Source organism: Cetorhinus maximus, chromosome 4, assembly GCF_964194155.1.
Source record: "Cetorhinus maximus chromosome 4, sCetMax3.hap1.1, whole genome shotgun sequence".
Taxonomy (NCBI): Eukaryota; Metazoa; Chordata; class Chondrichthyes; order Lamniformes; family Cetorhinidae; genus Cetorhinus; species Cetorhinus maximus.
The window spans coordinates 175,610,526-175,637,911 of NC_135882.1; the positions used below are offsets into that span (position 1 = coordinate 175,610,526).

Sequence of the window (27,386 nt, forward strand, 5' to 3'; positions counted from 1 at the left end):
TCCAGCATTTACTTAGAGGAGATTAACACAAATAGATGTTGAATAATGGCCTAGATCAATTTATGCACTAGTAATCCAGAGACCCAGGGTAATGCTCTGGGGACCCGGGTTCGAATCCCACCATGGCAAATGGTGGAATTCGAATTCAATAAAAACCTGGAATTAAAAGTCTAATGATGACCATGAAACCATTGTCGATTGTTATAAAAACCCATCTGGTTCACTAATGCCCTTTAGGGAGGGAAATCTGCCGTCCTTACCTGGTCTGGCCTACACGTGACTCCAGACCCACAGCAATGTGGTTGACTCTTAACTGCCCTCTTAAATGGCCTAGCAAGCCACTCAGTTGTATCAAACCGCTACAAAGTCTCACAAAAGGATTGAAACCAGATGGACCGCCCAGCATCAACCTAGGCACCGGAAATGACAACAGCAAACTCAGCCCTGTCGACCCTGCAAAGTCCTCCTTACTAACATCTGGGGGCTAGTGCCAAAATTGGGAGAGCGTCTCACAGACTAGTCAAGCAACAGCCTGACATAGTCATCCTCACGGAATCATATCTTACAGATAATATCCCAGACACCACCATCACCATCGCTGTCCAAATGCAGCAAGACCTGGACCATTTCCATGCTTGGGCTGACAAGTGCACCACACAAGTGCCAGGCAATGACCATTTCCAACAAGATAGAATCCAACCATCGCCCCTTGACATTCAATGGTATTACCATCACTGAATCCCCCACTATCAACATCCTGGGGGTTACCATTGACCAGAAACTGAACTGGACGAACCATATAAATACTGTGGCTACAAGAGCAAGTCAGAGGCTAGGAATCCATCTCCTGACCCCAAAAGCCTGTCCACCATCTACAAGGCACAAGTCAGGTGTGTGATGGAATACTCTCCACTTGCCTGAAGGAGTGCAGCTCCAACAACACTCAAGAAGCTTGACACTGTCCAGGACAAAACAGCCCGCTTGATTGACACCACCTCCACAAACATTCACTCCCTCCACCACCGACGCACAGTAGCAGCAGTGTGTACCATCTACAAGATGCGCTGCAGGAATTTACCAAGGCTCCTTAGATGGCACCTTCCAAACCCATGACCATTACCATAGAACCATAGAAAAGTTACAGCACAGAAGGAGGCCATTCGGCCCATCTTGTCCATGCCAGCCCGAGGACACTCAGGTGCCCTTTCTAATCCCACCTTCCTGCACCTGGCCCATAGCCCTGCAGCTTACAGCACTTAAGGTGCAGATCCAGGTACTTTTTAAGAGTTTAGAGTTTCTGCCTCTACCACCAACTTGGGCAGCGAATTCCAGACACCCACTACCCTCTGCATAAAAAGGTTCTTCCTCATGTCCCCCCAGCACCTACTGCCACTTATCTTGAATCTATGTCCCCTGGTTCTAGAATTCTCCACCAAGGGAAACAATTTTATCGTGTCCACTCCATCTATTCTCCTCGTAATTTTGTACACCTCAATCAAGTTATTTTTTTATATAACCTGTCTCCTACTGAACTTGCTGCATTCCATTCTCTCAGTTCCAACCCTGACTTCGTCATCAAATCTGCCGACAAGGGTGGTGCTGTTGTTGTCTGGTACACTGACCTCTACCTCGTAGAGGCTGAGCGCCAACTCTCAGACACTTCCTCCTAACTCCCCCTGGACCATGACCCCCACCACTGGACATCAAGCCATTGTTTCCAGGACTGTCACTGCCCTCATCTCCTCCAGAGATCTTCCCTCCACAGCTTCCAACTTCATAGTCTCCCAACCCCAGACAGCCCGCTTCTACCTCCTTCCCAAAATCCACAAACAGGACTGTCGATCGATCGTGCCAGCCTGTTCCTGCCCCACGGAACTCATTTCTTCCTATCTTGACTCCGTTTTCTCTCCCCTTGTCCAGCCTCTTCCCACTTACATCCACGATTTCTCTGATGCCCTACGTCATATCAACAATTTCCAGTTCCCTGGCTCTAACCGCCTCCTCTTCACCATGGACGCCCAATCCCTCTACACCATCTAGGAGGACAAGGGCAGCAGACACATGGGAACACCACGGCCTGGAAGTTCCCCTCCATGTCACCCACCATCGTGACTTGGAAATATATCGCCATTCCTTCATTATTGCTGGGTCAAAATCCTGGAACCCCCCTCCCTAACAGCACTGTGGGTGTACCAACACCACATGGACTGCAGCAGTTCAAGAAGGCGGCTCACCCCACCACCTTCTTAAGGGCAACTAGAGATGGGCAGTAAATGATGGCCCAGCCAGCGAAGCTCTCATTCCGTGAATGAATTTAAAAAAAAACATTCATTAAGTTGAAATACGCTGTGTGTAAATAGTCATTGGTACATTAACCAGAGGGACTGACCTATTATGGGAACGGAATATTGATTTTTTTTTGTTATACTTGAGAATTATCATGAGTTTTCTTTGTTTTTCTTTGCTTTAGAACAAGCTTGCCAGCTCCAATGTTTTCCAGAAATGATTTTAGTATTTGGAGTATACTACGTAAATGCATTGGAATGGTGAGTAAATCTGGTGCTCTACATGTGTTTGATGTGTGAAATGAAACTCCCATCACCTGAGAGAGGAGGGGGGGCGTAATCATCACCGCGCAACATTCACTTTGTTAAGACTTTTATTTTCACTGTTGCATTTGTCAGGTTGCTACTAGAATTATTTTACAAGGCTCCATTCAGGAACACCCCCAATTAATTCTGTTTCTCCTTTTGCATGTAGCAGTTTTAATGATGACCAGCACATGCACAAAAAAAATTTGTATTTTTAAGTTTTGCTCAGTACAATTTTATATAGTTTTGGGGACAGGTACAAGAATGTTTCTATAATTACCTTCTTGGAAATAAGCTATACACAATTGAATCCATCCCTCAGTCAATGATTCCTGACTCAATGTCAGCTAACTGAAGGACTATTACAGTTGAAAATGTTTTTGTCAGGTCAATCCAATGCTTTCAACTGATAACTCCAGGTGTTAAAATTACCATTTAATATTGTGGATATGTGTCAGCCATTAATATCTGCTCATTTTATAATCTCACCTTGATCAAATAGATGCTAAACTTAGGAAATTCATCTGACTGACTGAATTGATTAAATTCAATTAATAAAACCTGGAATTGAAAGCCTGTCTCAGTAATGGTGACCATGAATCTATCATTGATTGTCGTAAAAACCCATCTGGTTCATTAATCCCCAAAACTATTTAAAATTGTACTGAGCAAAACTTCAAAATACCAATTTTTTTTTATATGTGTGTTGGTAACACATGCCTTTATCAATCGAGGCATAAATTACAAACGTAGGGAGGTCATGTTGGAGTTGTATAGAATCTTGGTGAGGCCACAGCTGGAGTACTGTGTGCAGTTCTGGTTGCCACATTATAGGAAGGATGTGATTGCACTGGAGGGGGTGCAGAGGAGATTCACCAGGATGTTGCCTGGGATGAAACATTTAAGTTATGAAGAGAGGCTGGATAGACTTGGGTTGTTTTTGTTGGAGCAGAGAAGACTGAGGGGCGACCTGATCGAGGTGTACAAGATTATGAGGGACATGGACAGGGTGGATGGGGAGCAGTTGTTCCCCTTAGTTGAAGGGTCAGTCACAAGGGGACATAAGTTCAAGGTGAGGGGCAGAAGGTTTCGGGGGATGTGAGGAAAAACTTTTTCACCTAGAGGGTGGTGACGGTTTGGAATGCACTGCCTGGGAGGGTGGTGGAGGCGGGTTGCCTCACATCCTTTAAAAAGTACCTGGATGAGCACTTGGCACATCATAACATTCAAGGCTATGGGCCAAGTGCTGGTAAATGAGATTAGGTAGGTAGGTCAGGTGTTTCTCACGTGTCGGTGCAGACTCGATGGGCCGAAGGGCCTCTTCTGCACTCTGTGATTCTGTGTGGTAATCGTTAAAACTGCTACATGCAAAAGGAGGAACAGAGTTAATTGGGGGTGTTCCTGAATGGAGCCTTGTAAGAAACTCTGATCTGGCCTACATGCGATTCCAGACCCGCAGCAATGTGGTTGACTCTTAGCTGCCCTCTTAAATGGCCGAGCAAGCCACTCAGTTCAAGGGCAATTAGGGATGGGCAACAAATGGTGGCCTGGCCAGCGACATCCAAATCCCATGAAAGAATAAAAAAAAAAATCCTTCAGTGTTTATCAATACGACTGCAGGGAATTGAACTGCACGCGGAGCCATTGACTGCACTTTTTAATTCACTGTTTATAACGCTGCTGTTCTAAATGTGCCATTTTATTAAAAGTAACTGCATTGATGCCTGTAAATTCTTTGTTCTAGGAGCTATCCAAGATTGCTATGCCTGTCATTTTTAATGAGCCACTTAGCTTTCTTCAGCGACTTACAGAATACATGGAGCACACGTATCTCATCCACGAAGCTATTAGCTCTCATCATTCATCCGAGCGAATGCAGGTACAGTGTAATCAGTGCAGGTACAGTGTAATCAATGCAGGTACAGTGTGATCAATGCAGGTACAGTGTGATCAATGCAGGTACAGTGTAATCAGTGCAGGTACAGTGTAATCAATGCAGGTACAGTGTAATCAATGCAGGTACAGTGTGATCAATGCAGGTACAGTGTAATCAGTGCAGGTACAGTGTAATCAATGCAGGTACAGTGTAATCAATGCAGGTACAGTGTGATCAATGCAGGTACAGTGTAATCAGTGCAGGTACAGTGTAATCAATGCAGGTACAGTGTAATCAATGCAGGTACAGTGTAATCAGTGCAGGTACAGTGTAATCAATGCAGGTACAGTGTGATCAATGCAGGTACAGTGTGATCAATGCAGGTACAGTGTAATCAGTGCAGGTACAGTGTAATCAATGCAGGTACAGTGTGATCAATGCAGGTACAGTGTGATCAATGCAGGTACAGTGTAATCAGTGCAGGTACAGTGTAATCAGTGCAGGTACAGTGTAATCAGTGCAGGTACAGTGTAATCAATGCCTTCTCAACTCTTGCTGTTACCTATTTTGGATCTAGGTTGTGGAAAAGTTAAGACTAACCAATTAAGCATGACCAAGAAGGACAAAACTTTTTCACTGGGCAAAACTTAGGATGCTACCAGACGCTAGAATTCTCTCCCTAAACAGTCCGCCTCTCTCCCTCTCCTCCTTTCACGTGCTCCTTTAAAACCAACCTCCACCTGTCCTAATATCTCCCGATCTGGTGTCAGATTTTGTTGGACAGCGCTGCTGAGAAGCACCTGGGGCTGTTTGATGACAATAAAGGTGCTATATAAATGCAAGTTATTGTGGTGATCCACTTACCTATCATTTTCCCTCACCAACCTTCCCTGTCTCCCTGTCTCTCTGTAGCTTGTTTCCCATGATGCTTGTTTTTTTCACAAATCCTGGTCCATCAAGTCCAGCTCCACCATAGCTTCTTCAGTGTTCGTAGTCCAGCAGACCCAGACTAATGTACTGGAGGCATGTGTCCAAATCCCACCAATCGCAGTTGGTGGAATTTAAAATTCAATTCAAAATCTGGAATATAAAAGCTAGTCTCAGTAATGGTGACCATGAAATTATCATCGATTGTTGTAAAAACCCATCTGTTTCACTAGTGTCCTTTAGGGAAGGAAATCTGCCGTCCTTTCCTGGTCTGGCCTACATGTGACTCCAGATCCACAACAATGACTCTTAACTGCCCTCTGAAATGGCCCAGCAAGCCACTCAGTTCAAGGGCAATTAGGGATGGACAACAAATGCTGGCCTTGCCAGCGACACCCACTGCCCTTGATTGAATAAATTTTAAAAAGTACTTTGGACAAGCCTCCTAGACATTGCTTCCCTTTAATAAAGTTGTGTATAGGTAATTAGTTTCATTTTGACTGCTTAATGACTGAAGTATTGGTGGAGATTTTGTAATGTTGACTGTAATCGTAATAATTGTACTTCTTAATTTTATTTGTAAGTAACAATTTTTGTATTCAACACCCCTAAAACAGCGTGTCGCAGCCTTTGCAGTTTCAGCTGTTGCATCTCAGTGGGAAAGGACAGGAAAACCATTTAACCCACTCCTTGGAGAGACATACGAGCTGGTTAGGTGAGAAACTTGTAGGAATTTTATCTGCTCGTTAACTTATTTTGTTTCAAGCTGTTAAAATTGACCAAGAGTTTTATGATGCAGGTTATTTTTTCCTTCTGTGTAATCCTGGCAGAAATAACAACAACAAATTGAGAGAGAGAGAGAGAGAGAAATGAGAGAGCAGAGGTGCTGGGTGGTGAAGAGGTGAATGATAATCAAAGTGTGACAGGAAAGGGGCAGAAAATATAAGCATAAGCGTGCAGCAGAAATCAGAACCAGAATGAGCAATAATGGTAAAAAGTCAAAGCTTAAGGCTCTTTATCTGAATGTATGCAGCATTTTTAACAAGGTGACGGCACAAATAGAAATAAGTGAATGTGACTTGATAGCTGTTACAGAGACGTGGTTGCAGGGTGACCAAGACTGGGAACTCAATATTCAAGGGTATTCGACGTTCCGGACAAATAGGCAAAAAGGAAAAGGAGGTAGGGTTGCTTTGTTAATAAAGGAAGGTATCAGTGCGGTGGGGAGTAGTGATATAGGTGCAATAGATCATGATGTGGAATCAGGTTGGGTGGAAATGAGGAAGAGCAAGGGGAAGAAGTCACTGGTGGGAGTCGTCTACTATAAAACTCCCCCCCCCTCCCCCCCCCGCCCCCCAAAGAGTTGCCTCACTGTAGGACAAAGTATAAATCAGGAAATAATGGGGCCGTGTAAGAAGGGCGCTACAACTGTCATGGGTGATTTTAATCTGCATATTGACTGGAAAAATCAGATTGGCAGGGGTAACATGGAAGACGAATTTGTGGAGTACATCAGGGATTGTTTCTTACAGCAATATGTTGCAGAACCTACCTGGGAACAGGCTGTTTTAGATCTAGTAATGTATAATGAGGTGGGATTAATAAGAGATGTTGTAGTTAAGGATCCTCTAGGGGATAGCAATCACAACATGGTAAAATTTCAAATTCAGTTTGAGGGTGAGCAACTCGGGTCTCAAACCAGTGTCCTCAACTTAAATAAGGGCAATTACAGAGGTATGAAGAAAGAGTTGTCTAAAGCGGGCTGGGGAAATAGTCTAAGGGGAAGGTCAGTGGATGAGCAGTGGCAGACATTTAAGCAGATATTTCATAACGCTCAGCAAAAATTTATCCCAGTCAAAAAGAAGGACTCGATGAGAAGGATGAACCACCTGTGGTTAAGAAAGGCAGTCAAGGAGAACATCCAATCAAAAACTAAGGCATACAAAACTAGTGGTAGGCCAGAGGATAGGGAATTTTTTAAGAACCAACAGCGGATGACTAAAAAGCTAATAGAGAGGAAGAAAATTGATTTTGAAAGTAAATTGGCAAGAAATATAAAAACAAACAGCAAGAGCTTTTATGGGTATATAAAGAGGAAGAGAGTAGCTAAAGTGAGCGTGGGACCCTTGGAGGATGCGACTGGAGCATTGATCACGGGGAACAGGGAAATGGCAGATACTTTAAACCAATATTTTGCATCGGTCTTCATGGTGGACACTATAAACATCCCAAAGATATCAGATAAGCCAGGAGTTAATGGGAGGAAAGATCTTGTAACAGTCTCTATCACGAGGGGCAAAGTATTTGAGAAACTAATGGGACTAAAGGCAGACAAGGCGCCAGAACCTGATGGTCTGTATCCAAGGGTTTTAAAGGAAGTGGCTGCAGAGACAGTAGAGGCATCGGTCAAAATATTCCAGAACTCACTGGATTCCGGGGAGATCCCAGTGGAGTGGAAAACCGTTACTGTGACGCCCCTGTTCAAGAAGGGAGGGAGACAAAAAGCAGGAAACTATAGGCCAGTCAGCCTAACATCTGTCATTGGGAAAATGCTAGAGTCCATTATTAAGGAAGAAATAGCAGGACATTTAGAAAAGCTTAACACAATCAAACAGAGTCAACATGGTTTTGTGAAAGGGAAATCACGTTTGACAAATTTGCTAGAGTTCTTTGAGGATATCACAAGCAGAGTTGACAAAGGGGAACTGGTAGATGTAGAGTATTTGGATTTCCAGAAGGCATTTGATAGGGTGCCACATAGAAGGTTATTGTACAAGATAGGAGCTCACGGTATTGGGGATAATGCATTGATAATAGCATGGATTGAGGATTGGTTAACACACAGGAGACAGAGAGTCAGGATTAATGGGTCTTTTTCAGGTTGGAAAGACTTAACAATGGAGTGCCACAAGGATCAGTCCTAGGGCCTCAATTATTTATTATCTATATCAATGACTTTGAGAAGGGCAGAGTGAAACGTATCCAAATTTGCTGCTGATACAAAAATAGGTGAGAGAGCATGTTGTGTTGTGAACATAAGAAATTTGCAAGGGGGTATAGATAGGTTGAGCGAGTGGGCAAAAACCTGACAGATGAAGTTTAATGTAGGAACGTGTGGGGTCCTGCACTTTGGTAGGAAGAATCAAAAGGCAAACTGTTATTTAAATGGAGAGGAACTTCAAAAAAGTGCAGCACAGAGGGATCTGGGTGTTCTTGTGCGTGAAACACCAAAAAGTAAGCATGCAGGTGCAGCAAATAATTAAGAAGGCAAATGGAATTTTGGCCTGTATTGCTAGGGGGTTTGGGTTTAAAAATAAGGAAGCCTTGTTACAACTGTACAGGGTGTTGGTGAGGTTGCACCTGGAGTACTGTGTACAGTTTTGGTCCCCGTATTTAAGAAAGGATATACTGGCATTGGAGGCAGCTCAAAAGAGATTCACTGGGCTGATTCCTGGGATGAGGGAGTTGACTTATCAAAAATGGCTAAACAGGTTAGGCCTTTATTCATTAGAGTTTAGGAGAATGAGGTGTGATCTTATTGAAACGTACAAGATTCTGAGGCGGTTTGACAGGGTAGATGTTGAGAAGATGTTTCCACTAGTGGGGGAATCTCGAACTAGGGGACATAGTTACAGAATAAGGGGACACTCATTTAAAACTGAGATGCGAAGGAATCTCTTCTCTGAGGGTCGTGAGTGTCTGGAATTCTCTACCTCGGGGAGTTGTGGAGGCTAGATCACGGAAAGTATTTAAAGAGGAGGTAGATAGATTTTTGAAATATCAGGGAGCTGAGGGCTATGAGGAGCTGGCACGAAAGAGGAGATGAGGCCTGGGGCAGATCAGCCATGATCTTTTTGAATGACGGGACAGGCTTGAAGGGCTGAATGGCCTACTCCTACTCCTATTTCTTATGTTCTTATGCAAATTATTGGAGGGCTGCTGATGGATATCGCTGAAGAAAAATGGACATTTAAAATCAAAAAATTCAATTTGCTCATTCTGTATTTAGTAGCACTTCAGTGGTAGCAGAATTCGATGTTAGTCCAACCACTCCAGGCTGGCATTTAAAGGGGAGGATTCTGAGTAATGTGAAACTCGTGACCATAAGGAATGGTTGACACAAATAGTCCTGATACCTTTAAGCGGAAGCTGGATAAACACATTGTGGGATGGGTGGGCAGGAAGTAGAAGTTTATGCTGCCAGGGTAAGATGGAGTAGGCTGGGAGGAGGCTTGAGAAGCATAAGTACCAGCATGGACCTGTTGGGTTGAATGGCCTGTGTTGGTGCTGTAAATTCTGTATAAGAATGCAAGCTACTAATTAGTTGTGTTGGTTCCTGTTCTTTCAATTGGGAAGACTTTGTTTTCCCTAACACCCCTGTTTTACATAAGAACATAAGAAATAGGAGCAGAAGTAGGCCATTCAGCCCTTTGAGCCTGCTCCGCCAGTCTTGAGCAAAATCAATGACTGAGCCTCCACAGCCCTCTGGGGCAGTGAATTCCATAGGTTTGCCACCCTCTGAATGAAGAAATTCCTCCTCATCTCAGCCCTAAATGACCTGCTCCTTATTCTGAGACGGTGTCCCCTGGTCCTAGGCACCGCTCCCCCCAGCCAAGGGAAACATCCCTCCTGCATCCACCCTGTCGAGCCCTGTAAGAATTTAGTGGGCTGAATATTCCCCCCATTGGGGGGGAAGTTAATGGGCGGGCTCGTATGGGCGCACTTCCGATCGGTGCCCCCGATCGGAGGTGTGGCGCCATTTTACGTGGGCGGGCCAACTAAGGCCCACCCCCAGCGTGACGTCCGCACAGAAGCGCAATGCGCTCCCTGTGCGGGCCGGAGGGGGGCGGGTGGGGGGGATTCCCAAAATCGAGTGCGCCAATCAGGGAGATTGGATCTACATGTAAAAAAGATAAAAGTAGAAAAATAAAATTTCCCTTACATGTCCCCTCATGTGACATGTCCATAATTATTACAAAGTCTTTATTAAAAATTTTTTAAAGCCGATATGAAACTTCATCCCGCCCGTGGATGAGGTTTTATGTTTTGTCTATTGCCCACTGGGGCTCCTGGCCTGCCCGCCAGCCTTAAGGTTGGACGGGCAGATGCTTTAATTGCTTAATTGACCCTGTCAGTGGCCTCAATTGGCCATTGACAGGTCGGCGGGCGCGCAGCTGATTTTGCTGCGCCCCCATCTACCTGAAAATTTAAATCAGGCGTGGTGACGTCGGGAGTTTCCCCCTGACGTCACCGCGCGTCATTTTACGCGTCGGTGAGTGGGCCCTGCCCCCGCTTGTCGACTCGTAAAATTCTGCCCAGTATGTTTGAATGAGATCACCTCTCATTCTTCTAAACTCCAGAGAATAAAGGCCCAGTCTCCTCAAGCTTTCCTCATAGGACAAGTTTGTTGTGTGCTGGTATGAGTGAGGAAATTTATAGTGGCCCTTTCCCCTCACTCTAATTAAAATGCCAACTCGCCACTTCAGTATTTGGAAAGGACTTCAGATTTTGTGGCAAATTTGGTGTCACTTTCTAAGCAATTAGATGCAATTCAAAATTTAGCACAATTTCAGGTCAGTGTTAAGAGATTAATGGATAATTTTGGAAAAGCTCAGCAAGTCTGGCAGGATCTGTGGAACGAGAAACAGAGCTAACATTTTATGTTCATTTTGACCTTAGGGAAGGAAATCTACTGTCATTACCTGGCCTACATGTGATTCTAGATCCACAGCAACGTGGTAGACTCTTAAATGCCTTCTGAAATGGCCTAGCAAGCCTCTCAATTTCCCAAGGGGCAATTAGGGATGGACACTAAATGCTGGCCTAGCCAGCGACACCTGTGTCCCGTGAATTAGTTTTTTAAAAAAAAGACTTCTTTGGAACTGTTCAGAAGAGTGCCGACACGGTTACTCCTTATTTTCCTTGTTTCTCCCCCATCCCGGGGCCGGGAAAATCCTGCCCATTGATGCCATGGCAGAGGAGGAGAGATTAGGAGGGCTGACCGATAATTTGGTCGTGGATGTATTTTAAGGAGGGTCATAAAGAAGGAGAAGCGGATAAAGAGGTGGTGGGAGGAGGGGGTTTGGGAGGGAATTCTACAACATGAGCCTCAGAGGCTGAAGACAAACACAAATAGTATTGATACCTTTAAGCGGAAGCTGGATAAACACATTGTCGGCTGGTGGGCAAGAAGTAGACGTTTATGCTGCCAGGGTAATATGGAGCAGGGTGGGAGGAGGCTTGAGAAGCATAGATACCAGCATGGACCTGTTGGGTTGAATGGCCTGTGTTGGTGCTGTAAATTCTGTATAAGAATGCAAGCTACTAATTAGTTGTGTTGGTTCCTGTTCTTTCAATTGGGAAGACTTTTTTAATTTCCCTAGCACCCCAGTTTTACATAGGAACATAAGAAATAGGAGCAGAAGTAGGCCATTCAGCCCTTTGAGCCTGCTCCATCATTCAATGAGATTATGGCTAACAAGTGAAGACGGGGGGTGAGCATACGCAAAAGGCATGGAAACTTTGGCAGGGGAGAGTTTTTTGTTTAGAGCTGGAGATGGGAACAAGACTGGAGAGAAATATCTCTATCCCTAAGGATTAGAATTTTAAATTTGACCGCTTGGGAGACTGGTGCCCAACTAAGAAAGAGCCCAAATTAAGTTCTGAAGAGGAGTAGTATTGGACTTGAAAGGTCAATTCTGTTTCTCTCCCCACCGATGCTGCCAGACCTGCTGAATTTTCCCAGCACTTTTTGTTTTTATTTCAGACCAATACTGCACCCGTAGTATTTTGCTTTTACTAAACAGATTAATTCTGGTCCATGATCTTACTTTTTGATCCTTGGGGTTGTTCATCAAAATGGAATTACGGCATCATAAACTATTAATGATCGGGTTCTAGTGCTAGACTGAAATGACCTGATGCGTGAATCTAGGAAATACTCTCTCTTTAAGAGTTTATGAAATGCCGAGAAGGAAGAATAAATAAACTAAATAACAACAAAAATTTATGGAGGGCTACCGATGGACATTGCAGAAGAAAAATGAAAATTTGAAATAAAAAATTGAATGCATTCACTCTGCATTTAGTAGTGCTGCAGCATTTGATGCTAGTCCGTCCGCTCCAGACTAGATTTTAGAGGGTGGGAATGAACACAGAATGCCTACATGCCTGAACTGTGGAGAAGAGGGTTGTTGGTTTCTATTTTGTCATGTCACTCTTGTATTTAAATAGTGTCTTATACAAGAAAGATTTCAAGGGCAACTAGAGATGGGCAATAAATGCTGGCCCGGCCAGCGAAGCCCACGTCCCGTGAATGAATAAAAAAAATCTCTGCCCCTACATTTGCCACTCGAAGTGTTTTGAGTGACCCAATGAGGCAGGTAAATACCACTGGCCAAACGTTTTGATTTTGTAGTGTTGTCTTTGATGTGTTCCCTGTGTTCTTTGTTTCTGGAAAGCTCTGTGCAGCACTGTGCAGGCCTGAAGAGCATCCTGCCAAAGGTCTACCGCCTCTTACCACACATCAGGGCCGTATAAAATATGGACTTTAGATCCCTTGTTTTTAGCAATGTAAATGTAACTTATTGTTTCATTGAAAGTGTCAGCTGGACTCACTGGTCGGCACTCTTGTTTCTGATAGAAAACAATGTGTGTTCAAGTCCCACTCAAAGGCAACTAGGGATGGGTAATAAGTGCTGGCCCAGTCAGCGAAGCCCGCATCCTGTGAATGAATAAAAAAGAAACTCCAGGATTTGAGGAAGTAATCTGGACTGACACTCAAGTGCAGCACTGAGGAAGCATTGCATTGTGAAAGTAGTCTCTCAGGGCAAGGAGTTAAACTGGAGCCTAGTGTTTCAGGTGAATGTTAATATTCTCAAGTCACAATTTGAAAAGCAAATCCTGGCCATCAATTTCTCCCTCAATCAAAAGCATCCAACCAAAAACTGGCCGTACATCACAGTGCTGTGGGATCTTGCTGTGTACAAAACGGTTGCCACGTTCACTGACACAGCGATAGCCACTCAGTTTCAAAGTCATTTACTGTCCGTAAGATGCTTTGAAATCTTTCTTGGACCACGATGAGGCAATGTTTAAATCAAGACTGCCCGGCTTCATCACAGCCAGTTTCATATGAAGAGAGGACAAGAGGCGTAGGAATGAGGAATGAACTGGTTATTTTTCACCCATTCCTCTGGGGTCTGCATTTGTCACCTCCCTTTGACTTCATGGCTGAGGCAGATAACTTGCTATATCAGAAAGTGAGACATTAACCTGTCTAAATCTGTTTGCAGTCTCTCTGTGTCCTCCCCACAGCTTGCCTTTGCACCTAGCTTTGTACCATCAGCAAACTTAGATACATCACTCTCTGTATCTTCAATCCATATTAATGACTAAGGTGAAGAGACGGAGAATAATGTATCTAAATTTGCTGATGATACCAAGCACAATTTACTGAATTCAAATTTAACCATCTGCCCTGGTGGGTTTCAAACCCCACTTCCCAGGGTAATGCTCTGGCTCTCTGGGTTACCAGACCCACAGCAATGTGGTTGACTCTCAAATGCCCTCTGAAATGGCCTGAATGAAATGAGGGAAAGAGAATAGAGGGTTACAATGGTCAATTTAGATATGGAAAGATGGGAGGCTCGAGTGGAGCATTAAAACTGGCAAAGACTGGTTGGGCCGAATGGCCTGTTTTCTATGGTGTGTATCCTGTGTAATCCTATGTAAGCTATGGACAGCATCTTGAATCCCGTATTTTACTCAAAGTCCACAGCAGTTGCAAATATCTTAAGACTAGGATTAGGCTGTGTGACACTAGGTTCCAATACATAAAGTTACTGTTACGTTGGGAGGTAGTTATGTTTGTATCTTGCATTGATTAGCAGGTTAAGGTGGTGAACAACCTGTTTTTTTTTTTCTCTCACAGGCAGGATCTAGGATTCAAGCTTATTTCTGAGCAAGTTAGTCACCATCCCCCAGTCAGTGCTTTCCATGCTGAAGGACTTACTCAAAATTTTGTTTTCCATGGATCCATTTATCCCAAGCTCAAATTTTGGGGGAAGAGTGTGGAAGCAGAGCCAAAAGGAATTATGACACTAGAGCTTTTCAAGTAAGTGGTAAACCTTTGCGTAGTAGGGGTATTAAGGTTCATGGCACCAAGGCAGGTAGATGGAATTAAGACACAGATCAGCCATGGTCCGACTGAATGGTGGAACAGGCTCGAGGGGCTGAATGGCCTCCTGTTCCTATGTTCCTAAATGCAGAGACAATTTCAGAAACTCTTGGGCACCAAGATGCTAAAGTAAATATGCAATTTCATTAGCTACAATGGAGGTCACAACAATTGTTCTTTAGCCGGGACTTAACCATTTTGGTTGTATTAGGTGTAAACAGTGACAAAGAGAATTTAACGGCTTGTTTTCAGATGAGCTGTTAAGAATGTTGAAATCAAGCTCCCATAAAATGGTCGCAGGTGTAAATCAGTTTCTGAGCAGTGGTGATTTAGTAGCACAGCAGTTTGCCTCAATCTTTGTCCTTATCAGGTTGTAAAAGCAAGAAGTAATATTTTTCCCAGGGTTATTACAAGACTGCGACCTCATTCAAGGATTCAGACGGGTTCGGGCAATTGCATGAGCCCAGGAATTATGTTAAAGCCTTGATATCATTCCCGTGTACCTCTGATTGATGAAGGGGGCCTGCCGGAGCATTGGTCAATCGTGTAATGAGCACAACAGGAGGGAGTTGGGTTGGGGAAGAGTGGAGAAACTCAAGAGTTGGGAGAACTTGGATACCGAACCTACTCACTTAGCAGCAAAAGTCAGAGAAACAGATCTTCATGGCTGTTTAATTTTGGGATTGGGTCAGTCCTTATTAAGTATATGGAAGACACGCATGCACCTTTAATGCACTGTTATCAAAAAACCAAGTGAAACACTACACTTAGTTACATAGTCATAAAACATTTTTGACTTGCAGATTTCCCTGTGTTTTAGCCACAGAAGAATGCTGTATTAGATCTGTGCATTTGAGAGATAACTAGTTGCTTCCTTACGTAAACAGATACAAGATAATTTGTTGACGACCATGGTTTCATTTTTAACAGCTCTGTGGAAAAACTATCGTGTAAACTGCCAGATTGTACACCAATCACACTGTGTGTGCATTTGGCTCCAAGACTTGAGTTTGAATTCACTCCACATTAATTGGCAGTGGGGGTGCGGTTTCCTCTCTGATGGCTGAAACGGCTCCAAGTGAAATAAATTCTGGCTATCTTACACCCATTTCCACTCTATAGTACAAAAGTGCCAGTAGTTTTGATGGAATAAATTAAGCATTTTATTCAAACAGCCCAAAATCAAGGGAAATGTGATGCAGTTTTGGACAGAGACGGAGCTGTGGTGCACAGATGGTGCAGATTAGCGAGAGGTTCCTCATTCTGCGTTTGGCTAAGATGTGTACAATGCGGCAGTGCTGAATCAGGCCATCAAAATGTTCCATTTCTCAGCAGTAACCTCTCTTAGCTTAATGAATATGCAGACAATTTGATTTTGTTTTTAGAAGCTAAATTGGCACATGAAATGAAAGAGCAGGGGATTTAGAAATAAAAGATAATTCAAAAAAGACGTGTTAACATCTACCCACAATACCCTGTCTCTTCAGCTGCTGATGAACCTGCTCCATGACAGGATTTTAGATTAACATTTTATTTCCCTTGCAGGCACAATGAAGCTTACACTTGGACAAATCCAACTTGCTGTGTGCATAACATTATAGTGGGGCAGCTTTGGATTGAGCAATATGGAAATGTTGAAATAACTAATCACAAGTAAGGGGGTAAATGACTTAAAAATTAAAATTATCCTAATTTTGGAAATTTGAAGATGCACTAATTCAGGTCATCTGTCCACAGAACTGGGGAGAAATGTATTCTGAACTTTAAGCCATGTGGCCTTTTTGGTAAAGAATTGCACAAAGTTGAAGGTTACATCCAGGACAAAAGGTAAGCTTAATCTGTCCGCCAGTTGTGTTTAAAGATAATCCTTTTCCCTTAATGCTGTACCAGACGTTGGTATCACGTCATCTGTGTTATGGCACGGCTGATGGTAAATGCCGAGCTGATTAAATCCCAGAGGGACACTTGAAACAGCGGTTTTTGCAATTTGTATAGGTTGGGGAGAGGTTCTGAAATCAGGAAATGATTTCCCTGACTACTTGTGATGACTTTTAATAAATGTTTACTATAAAGAATAAAGAAAAAAAACACAATTACACTTCAAACACATGAATGGCTTCACACATTAAGCAGTACTTTAAAACAGTTCCACAAATCTTAACTTAACTACCCTCAGAGCTAACCTTTCCCTTTTCTGTTCAGCAACTATCATTATAGACTTTAAAATCTACAGAAGTCCAGTAATTTTACCAGACAGTGCTTTTTGCTTGGGATGTCCCGTGAGGCTGACAGCAACTGGGTCTTCAGGTCTGGCCTTGTTCACACTGTCTCCTTGGAGTTCAGACCAGCTATCCTGCTGTCTTCTGGGAGATCTAAGCAGCTACATAGGCTTCAATATTTCCTCAAATGCATTCCTTCCTTTTGATCTCTCCATTGTCTCAACCAGCCTCTTTAAAAAAAGCTTTCTTCCCAGACATGATCAAATTGTTCTTTACTTTAGCTTTAGACTTGTTGAAAACAAACTTGCCCTTTCTTTACCATACTTACCCCTTTTGCAACCTGCATATATCCATCCCCCTTTGAACTACAACTCAATTCGAAAACACTCTTGTGTATTTATATATGCTTTATTTATATGTGTATTTATATATGTGCTTTATATAAAACTCTGATTGAAGTTCCCCTTTGTTAGCATATCAAAACAACTTTTTAATGTTGACTTTAGACCCTTGCTGTCACTGTAGCTCTTAATCCAATTACAGCCTGTCTTCCAGTACATAAGAAAATATGCCAAGGTTATTACCAGAAGAAAAATATTACAAATTCTTGTTTTCTTGACATCTGGAAAATCATGCCAATGCCAAACCTATTTATTGTTCCAGCTATACAAAGCCCAGGTTAGACCACATCTGGAGTTACTGTGATCAATTCTGGGCACCACACCTTAGGAAGGATGTATTGGTTTTTGGAGGGAGTGGAATGTAGATTTACCAGAACAACACCAGGACTTCAAGAACTAAATTATAAGGAGAGATCAGATTAACTATGGTTTTTAATTCCCTGGAATTTAGAAGGTTAAGGGATAATTTGATTGACAATTCCAAGATGTTTAAGGGGAACTGGTAGGATAGATAGAGAGAAACTGGACAGAATTTTACATTCCCCTGCTAAAAGGCTTGCAGAAGGGGGCGAGGGGACTGGGCTGTAAAATTCTTCAGAAGGCCTTCCCACTGGGCTCCCGCCCACACCGACCCCTCCGCAATTTCACAGTGGGATGGGCGAGGCCTAGGCCAGCCTGCCTGCCCTTGCCCCACCTGAGGCCCTTAAAGTGGTCCTTAATTGGCCACTTAAGGGTGGTTTCCCAACCAGCCTCAGTTTTCAGGCTGGCAGGAGGATTTCAGGGGTGAGGGAAGCTGAAAAATGTCCCTGTTGAGGCTTGGGGGTGGGGGTGGAGCGGAGGGAGGGAGGGGGGTGGCGTGGAGGGGGGGAGGGGGGGCCGCCACCCACCAATGTCGAGCATCACCCCTCCCCCTTCCCCATCCCACACTACCCAACAAGGCCTGATCCCTGCAGACACTTACCCTTACCCACCCACCCCCCATCACCCCCCCCCCCCCCACCTTTTTATACACCCTCCCCTTTCGCCGGCCTGAAAGCCCCACACTTATCTGGTCCTGGACTCCCAGGGACTGTTTGCAGATTGGCCGGCAGTTCTCTGGTGTGGGACTTCCTCCCAAGTGAAGGACATCCCGTCTCCAGTGAATTAGTACTCGGAGCGTTAAATGTCTGTGGGGCAGCCAATATCGGCAGGGATGTGTTCGCCACTGACTCGTCCAATGGCAGGTAGGGAAACCCTGCCATTCTTAAAAATCCTGGCAACTATTTCAGCTGATTGGCGGGTGTAGGACTAGGGTACGTTGCCTAAAAATTTCAAGTTTCACATTCCCATCTACCCCCGATAACTTTAGATTCTTGTTAGGCAAGGGAATCTATCTACCTCTGCCTTAAAAATATTCAGTGACCCCGCCTCCACTGCCTTCTGAGGCAGAGAGTTCCAAAGTCGCACAACCCCCTGAGAGAAAAAATTTCTCCTCATCTCTGCCCTATTAGGGTGACCTCTAATGCAAAGGTTGATGGACGTTTTGAACTTAGTTCTGCAAATGGCAGATACCAGGTCAATTAATTGTAAATCCAAGGTTGATAGAGTTCTGTTAACTAAAGCTGCTTAGGGATATGGGGTAAAGACAGGTATATGCAGTTAGGTTGCAGATCAGCCATGATCTCATTGAATGGCTGAACAGGCTCGAAGCGCTAAATTGTCCTCGTCCTGTTTCTCTGTTCCTTTAATGCTGCTGATTTCATGATAACCTTAAAAATGAGATAACAGAATAATGCAGTTTTGATCAGCTAGCTTTTAATATCGCTTTAGCTGCAGTTGTAATGATTAAGGTAATTATGCAACTTGAGTTACCGAAGACATGTGAAGTCAAACGCACTAGTACGAATGCACGTAGACCAGAGTGAGATGACAGAAGCACCCGATGTTAAAGTCACTGTTCATACACTGGGGAAAGGATGAATCTGGAGCCAGTCTTTTCCTTAACACTGGTTTATTCACAAGAGCACAGGCACAAATTGCTCTTTCCCCCACCCCACCAGTTCTTATATACTTAAGAATAATTGCCTCATCTTTCCCCAATTAGCAATAGCTGCTCTCACGTACAAACTAAAGCATGCGCTTCATTGTAACAGGATTCCAACATTAACGGTTGAGTTGGAATTGATATGGCTGAAGGAGGTTGATGTAGACGCATAGGAACTAGGAGCAGGAGTAGGCCATTCGGTCCCTCGAGTCTGCTCCGCCATTCAATAAGATCATGGCTGACCTTTTAGAAGAATGAGAGGGGATCTGATTGAAAGGTATAAAATTCTAACAGGACTAGGCAAACTGGATGCAGGGAGGGGTAAAGTAATGTAAGGTCATGAAGAGTTTGCAATTGAGAATGAGGATTTTGTGGAACAAACGGAAGTTAGCGAACATAGCAATGACAGGTGAGAGACTTAGTTTAGGTCAGGGTACAGATGCTGGTGTTTGTTCATGATGGAGCTGGGGAGGTCAGAAAAGAGAACGTGAAGAAGTCAAATCTGTTGGTGGTAACAAAAGGCATGGATGAAAGTTTTGAAAGTGGTGTGTTTACGGTGGCGTTGGAGAGCGAAATAGACAACCAGTCGCTTGGTATTAAAGAACTTAAATATCGCTGAAAAGAAAGATATGTTACATACAAACGTACGAAATAAGAGCAGACGTAGGCCATTCGGCCCCTCGAGCCTGCTCCGCCATTCAATAAGATCACGGCTGATCTGTTATTTCTGTTTCAAGTTCCACATTCCCATCTACCCCACCCCCCCCACCCCGATAACTTTAGATTCTTGTTAAGCAAGGGAATCAACCTACCTCTGCCTTAAAAATATTCAGAGACCCCGCCTCCACTGCCTTCTGAGGCAGAGAGTTCCAAAGTCGCACAACCCTCTGAGAGAAAAAAAACTCTCCTCATTTCTGTCCTATAAGGGCGACCCCTAATTTTAAAACAGTGCACCCTAGTTGCGGACTCACCCACAAGAGGAAACATCTTTTCCACATCCACCTTGTCAGGACCGTTTAGGATCTTATATACTTTAATCAGCTTTTCATCTTGCATTTATCAGGACAAACACAAGAATGCCAAATTTCAAATAATCCAACAATTTATACTACAGGTGAAAAAGGGTGCTGATTAGTTGGCAAGTCAATTCTCATTGGCTGAGGCATTGCCATAAAGCTCCCGGGTAATTCAAAAAAGGTGCAAAGCTTGAGCATATTCCTTTTGTTTGCAGAGAACAGTTCTCTGTGGATGAATGTATGTCACTTCTAGCAAGTATAAATGAGCGCAACTGATTATCTCAAATTGGTTGTTAGTGTAGCTATTAGCACACTCAGGATTGTTCAGCAAGTGCTGCCCAATTGTGGAATCTAATCTGACAGTAGATGAAGAAATAGACAATCTTAAGTAATGGTGTAGTTGCCGGATTTGAAACACTGCAGTGTGTCAGACAGGATGTCTGGGATGTAGATTGTTTGGCCTAAGCATGCAAATAAGAAATGGGGGTGGTATCATGGGCTAAGGTAAAGTTCTGCTGAACAGGATGGACTTGGACTGGTTAATGTTGAGCTGGAAAATGTTCTAGCTCATCCAGAATTGAAGCTGATAGACATTGGACAGGACAATAATAATGGAGCAGTTTTGTTCTGGCAGCCTTCAGATGCACAAGTCACTGTCATTATACCTAGTGCATCAATCAACGTCTGGAATAATCAATGCAAAGATCTTCGTGTATGCCTAGTGTTGTCCACCTTAACCAATGCGAAAAGATTCGAGCACTATTAAAATGTGGTTATGTATTTACTATCACCGGTGGATTAAGTGTCTTCACTGTATTTCTTCCAAACATGATGTTGGTGTGTTAGGTTTGACTGAGCTTCATGGCTCATACCTGTCAGGACCAGTGTAGTATAGTTCTCATTATAGGTATAATAGCCCTCAGTAGAGTTCCCATATTTGCATCTTTAAGTCAGTCTGGTTTGGTTATTTATTGCAAATTTCACTGAAACATGTGAAAATTCACTCTCCTCAGCAAAATCCTTTTCCTATCCCTGGACCATCCTGGGAACAAGAACAACCAATAGCTTCATTTTTTCCACCATAAATTGCCTCCACCCTCACCTCTGGTACAAAATACCAAGGGTTTATGGGTTTTGTTGTCTGCGAACTGAGCACATCAGTGGAACTGCCCATCCTCTGCCATCTGATCTACCTCTAATCCCCATGACAATGGTTCTCAATCCTAAAGTCGTCTCCTGCCGCCAACTCCTGCTCCTAAGCTCTATGTTCCTACCACAACCCTCCTTTAGGTCTGATTACTTTAATCTCACTGGGAATTCTGCAGAGAGTACTCACCTCTTGACTCCCCAAGGCCTGCCGACTATCTACAAGGCACAAGTCAGGAGTGTGATGGAATACTCCCCACTTGCCTGGATGAGTGCAGCTCCAACAACACTTGAGGCACCATCCAGACAAAGCCGCCCACTTGACTGGCACCACATCTACCATCTTCAACACCTGCTCTCTCCACCACCAATGGATAGCAGTAGTGTGTGCCATCTACAAGATGCACTGCAGCAATTTACCAAGGTTCCTTCGACAACACCTTCCAAATCCATGACCTTGACTACCTAGAAGGACAAGGTCAGCAGACACATGGGAACACCACCAACTTCAAGTTCCCCTCCAAGTCACTCACCATCCTGACTTGGAAATATATCGCCGTTCCTTCACTGTCGCTGGGTCAAAATCTTAGAACTCCACCCCCCCACCCACCCCCCTAACAGCACTGTGAGTGTACCTACACCACATGGACTGCAGCACTTCAAGAAGGCAGCTCACCACCACTTTCTCGAGGGCAATTAGGGGTGGGCAATAAATGCTGGCCTTTCCAACGATGCTAAGATCCCTTGAACGAGTAAAAAAAAAAGTGGGCTTATTGAAGGCTAATTTCAGGGCTGCAAAGTAACTTTACCACTGTTTAACTTAAGAGAATATTTGAATAAAAGGATGGGTAACTATGTTTTGGGACAGAGATCAAGCATCCCTGTGCTTGTACCCTTGTATTATCAATTCAGTATATTCATACAATAATCCTCAAATATATGCACTGCTGGTGATGCGGTGATCTCTTGTGGGAGTTAGAAAGGAATGTCCAACAGGATATCTTTCCTGAAAGATTTTTCTCTGTTTGGCTTGCCTCTCCCAGGACATGGGGTGGGAGGAGGATAGTGGTAGGGTGGGGTCAGGTAAGGGGTGGAGATGCCTGTGGAATGGGATGGGATTAGAGGTTGGAAAGGGGTAGGGTACGAAGGCAGTGGGGTGGAGATGACGATGGGATGGGATTGGGGGTTGGAAAGGGGTAGGTACGAAGGCAGTGGGGTGGATTGGGGGTTGGTAGGGGGTAGGGTATGAAGGCAATGGGGTGGAGATGACAATGGGATAGGATTGGGGGTTGGAAAGGGGTAGGTACGAAGGCAGTGGGGTGGATTGGGGGTTGGAAAGGGGTAGGGTACGAAGGCAGTGGGGTGGAGATGACAATGGGATAGGATTGGGGGTTGGAAAGGGGTAGGGTACGAAGGCAGTGGGGTGGATTGGGGGTTGGAAAGGGGTAGGGTACAAAGGTAATGGGGTGGATTGGGGGTTGGAAAGGGGTAGGGTACGAAGGCAGTGGGGTGGAGATGACAATGGGATGGGATTGGGGGTTGGAAAGGGGTAGGGTATGAAGGCAATGGGGTGGAGATGACAGTGGGATGGGGTACAGGTTGCGACATGCCTGGGTGGGACAGGATTGATGGGCCAGCTGGATTGTTCCTCTGCTTTACTGCGTTTCTATTCCCTGACTGCGTGAGCTGCTCCATTTTCTGTGACTTTCCGCACCCGCCCGCTGCTGGGATCTTCCGGTCCCGCCGCAAGTCAATGGGACTTCTGGCTGGGGCGCCGCCTCACCCACGACAGGGCCAGAAAATCCCTGCCAAGGTAGCGGTATTGTATGGCAGTGATGAATGAATAACCCGTTCTGATGATTTAGACTGAAAATTTCCTGTGGTCTGTCACAGTAAGAAGAAGCTCTGTGCAGTATATGGAAAATGGACAGAGTGTCTGTGGGCGATTGACCCCAGTACATTTGACGCCTACAAAAAAAGTGACAAGAAAAACACAGAGGAAAAGAAGCTGAGCAAATCAGTAAGTACGGAATCATTTTACATCAAATAAATAAAACTGGTTGATTGGGTGCTGTTACTCTTTTGCATGTCTCTTCAGACACCTGTAGCTACAGTGGGGATATGTACTGGAACTGGAATAATTTGGGTTCTTTCTTGGTTGGGCACGGTTCCCTAAGCAGTCAAATTTAAAATTCTAATCCTTAGGGATATAGCAGGTAATTAGGAAAGCTAATAGAATGTTATCGTTTATTGTGAGGGGAATTGATTACAAAAGTAGGGAGGTTATGCTTCAGTTGTACAGGGCACTGGTGAGAACACATCTGGAGTATTGTGTACAATACTGGCCTCCTTATTTAAAGAAAGATGTAAATGTGTTAGAAGCAGTTCAGAGAAGGTTTACTGGACTAATACCAGGAATAGGCGGGTTGTCTTATGAGGAAAGGTTGGACAGGTTAGACTTTTATCCACCACAATTTAGAAGAGTAAGAGGCAACTTAATTGAAACATATAAGATCTTGAGCAGTCTTGACAGGGTGGATGTGGAGAGGTGGTTTCCTCTTGTGGGAGGATCTAGAACTAGGGGTCACTGTTTAAAGGTCACTCATTTAAGACAGAGATGAAGAGAATTTTTTTTTCCCCCGAGGGTTGTAAGTCTTTGGAACTCTTCTTCACAAGGCAGTGGAAGCAGAGTCTTTGAATATTTTTAAGGCAGAGCTAGATAGATTCTTGATTAACAAGGGGGTGAAAGGTTATCGGGGGTAGGCAGGAATGTGGGGTTGAGGTTACATTCAGATCAACCATGATCGTATTGAATGGCGGGGCAGGCTCGAGGGGTTGAATTGCCTACTCCTGCTCCTAGTTCTTATGTTCTTAAGGCTCTAGAGGAATATCTATATAACAGGAATAAGCCACTCGGCCCCTTGAGCCTTGTTCCTATCTCTAACCTCCTCCAGCTCTACAAACTCTCCCCTGCCAAAGTTTCCATGCCTTTTGTCTATCCTCACCCCCCCTGTCTTCACTGATTGTTAGAGTTTGTCTTCAGCCTCTGAGGCCCATGTTGTAGAATTTCCTCCCGGTCCCCAGCTACTCTCCATCCACTTCTCCTTCTTTATGATCCTCCTTAAAATACACCTATGACCAAACTATTGGTTAGCCCTCCTAATCTCTCCTCTGCCATGGCATCAATGGGCAGGATTTTCCCGGCCTGGTGTCTGGGGAGGGGAGTGGAAATGAGGAAAATAAGGAGCAGCCGCGTCGGGACAGTTCCAATGGGAAATTTCCCAGTGACAGGACAGTGTGCAATGGGCTGTCGACTGGACAGAGGTGGGCGATTAATTTAGGTAAATAAAAGCCCTGTTTAAGCTGATTTTCCAGGCCTGCTGGCACTTTGTTTGAGGCAGTGCAGCACCGCCCCCATCCCCCAACCCTGTCACATAGGGAGGCCACTAGCTTTATGGAGGCAGCCTTCCTGCAGCCACCCTGGGGAACCATCAGAGCTGGAGTATCCAAGACCCAAACAGAGAACTGTGGGCAGGGATGGCTGTCTCCATGGCCCCACTGAGTCAACCAGAGCGCTCTGTCTGCCTGGGAAAAATAAAAGTAATAAGTTTGCCTTATTTACTTTGCCAGTTGTAAATGTCTCACCGTGTCCTTTTGAAAAGCCAACATCCCTTGACTTACCTAAAAATGCAAATTCCATTTTACGTAGCTCATCCATTAGCATTTCAAATACCTGTTTTTTTATACTTAACCTCTTTGATGATTCAAACCTTGCAGTCCACAGAAGTATCCCACACTAATGTCAGGAAAAATATGATAGTTCCTTTACACCTAACAAAGAAGATAGTTGAGGTTGTTGGAGGTCAATCATCTCAGTCCTGAGACATCACTGCAGGGGTTCCTCAGGGGACTGTCCTAGGACGAACCGCATTCAGCAGTTTCAACAATGACCTTCCCTCCATCATAAGGTCAGAAGTGGGGATGTTCGCTGATGATTGTACAATGTTCAGCACCACTCGTGATTCCTCAGATACTAAAGCAGTCCGTGTCCATATGCAGCAAGACCTGGACAATATCCAGGCTTTAAAGAACATAGGAAATAGGAGCAGGAGTAGGCCATTCAGCCCTTTGAGCCAAGTCCATCATTCAGTGAGATTATGGCTGATCTTCCACTTGGCTGCGCTGATAAGTGGTAAGTAACATTCGCACCACACAAGTGCCAGGCAATGGCCATCTCCAACAAGAGAGAATCTAACCATCTCCCCTGGACATTCAATGGCATTACCAACACTGAATCCCCCACTATCAGCATCCTGCGGGATACCATTGACCAGAAACTAAACTGGACTAGCCCTATAAATGCTGAGGCTACAAGAGCAGGTCAGAGACTAGGAATCGTGTGACAAGTAACTCACCTCCTGACTCCCCAAAGCCTGTCCACCATCTACAAGGCACAAGTCAGGAGTGTGATGGAATACTCCCCACTTGCCTGGATGAGTGCAGCTCCCACAACACTCAAGAAGCTTGACACTATCCAGGACAAAGCAGCCCGTTTGATTGGCACCCCATCCACAAACATTCACTCCCTCCACCACCGCGCACAATGGCAGCAGTGTGTACCCTCTACAAGATGCACTGCAGCAACTCATCAAGGCTCATTTGACAGCACTTTCCAAAGCCACACTCCATCTGGACTTGGAACTATATCACCGTTCCTTCACTGTTGCTGGGTGAAAATCTTGGAACTCCCTCCCTAACAGCACAGTGGGTGTGCCTACACCACATGGACTGTAGTGGCTCACCACCACCACCTTAAGCGCAATTAGAGAGGGGCAATAAATGCTGGCCCATCAACAGCACCCACACCCTTGAAAGAATAAAAGCAAAATGCACTGAGACAATTCAGTAAAACTCACTGTTACAATCCCCTTTCTATATTCCTGCGGTTAACCACTGAGGTTGAGTGATGCTGAAAATGCAGTAAGGAAAGACTGTGGGTTTTCTCAGTAACGTCTTCAACGTCATCCATCTCCTCAACCCCATCCCATTTTCCTACCTTTACCTGTGACATGATCGGTGACTGTTTGTCAAAAATGATACACTTCAAAGAAGAATTTACAATGTTATGTTTATAACTGGTGAAAGTTTCCTAGTTTCATTTGTATAATAACGTACATTTTTTATGGTGCGAATCTCCTAGTCAGTAGCTTCAGAGAAATCTGAACTGGATGAAATACCACTGCCCGATAACGCCGAAAGTGTACAGGTTATACCAGGGAGCCGCCTGCTGTGGAAGATAGCACCTAGACCACCAAACTCTCAACAGGTTAGTCTCCAAGTTCCTTGGGTGTGATTAGGATTGCTATTTATTTGTCCAAGTGGAGTGATATGTCAATGAATGCCAAATACTAAAGACACATTAAATACTGGCAACTAGTTCTGTATTTTCAATTAAAATCTCTTCCTTCCTTACTGAGGATGTCCCCTCTTAAAGTCTCAGTGAGTCTTGTGCATTTTACCCCCTTGAGCCGTCCTTTATCTCGCCATTAGGGTCTGTGCCTTCAGCCTGCTAGACCCATGCCGTAGAGTTCATTCCATAACTTTCTCCCCGTTGACTTGAGCACAAAAATCTAGACTGATGCTTCAATGCAGCACTGAGCAAGTGTTGCACTGTTGGAGGTACATCTTTCAGTAAGACGGCAAACTGAGAGTCCCGTCTGCTCCTTCAGATGGACTGTTAGACTGGGATGGGAGGAGTGTTGATCTAGCCCCACTACTCCGCAGGTCATATCATTAGTTTGAAAGTTTAATTCACTCACCAAAATGACCAATTATTTACCTTCACTGCCAGTACCCAGAATAAAAGTGACTTTAATCAAGTTTCTTTCAATAACCTCAGTATGATTGATTTATCATAAAACTTTTTTAACAAGTTGCAAGAGCTGGTTAACATACAATTATAATCTGGAAGTGTACTCGCTATCCCTTTTAAAAATTCCCCAGCGCGTG

The 27,386-nt window shown here is 44.3% G+C and overlaps 1 protein-coding gene across 2 annotated transcripts in view; it reads left to right on the plus strand.

Annotated features, from left to right (window-relative positions):
* Positions 1-27,386, plus strand: part of osbpl1a (oxysterol binding protein-like 1A) — a 235,336-nt gene that overhangs the window by 196,302 nt on the left and 11,648 nt on the right. For both annotated transcript variants that reach the window (XM_078541166.1, XM_078541167.1), the window contains exons 18-25: positions 2,471-2,546; positions 4,336-4,470; positions 6,012-6,109; positions 14,327-14,509; positions 16,118-16,225; positions 16,310-16,399; positions 23,271-23,397; positions 26,578-26,703. In XM_078541166.1, the coding sequence (XP_078397292.1) occupies positions 2,471-2,546; positions 4,336-4,470; positions 6,012-6,109; positions 14,327-14,509; positions 16,118-16,225; positions 16,310-16,399; positions 23,271-23,397; positions 26,578-26,703 (943 nt within the window). The remainder of the gene's footprint in view (positions 1-2,470; positions 2,547-4,335; positions 4,471-6,011; positions 6,110-14,326; positions 14,510-16,117; positions 16,226-16,309; positions 16,400-23,270; positions 23,398-26,577; positions 26,704-27,386) is intronic.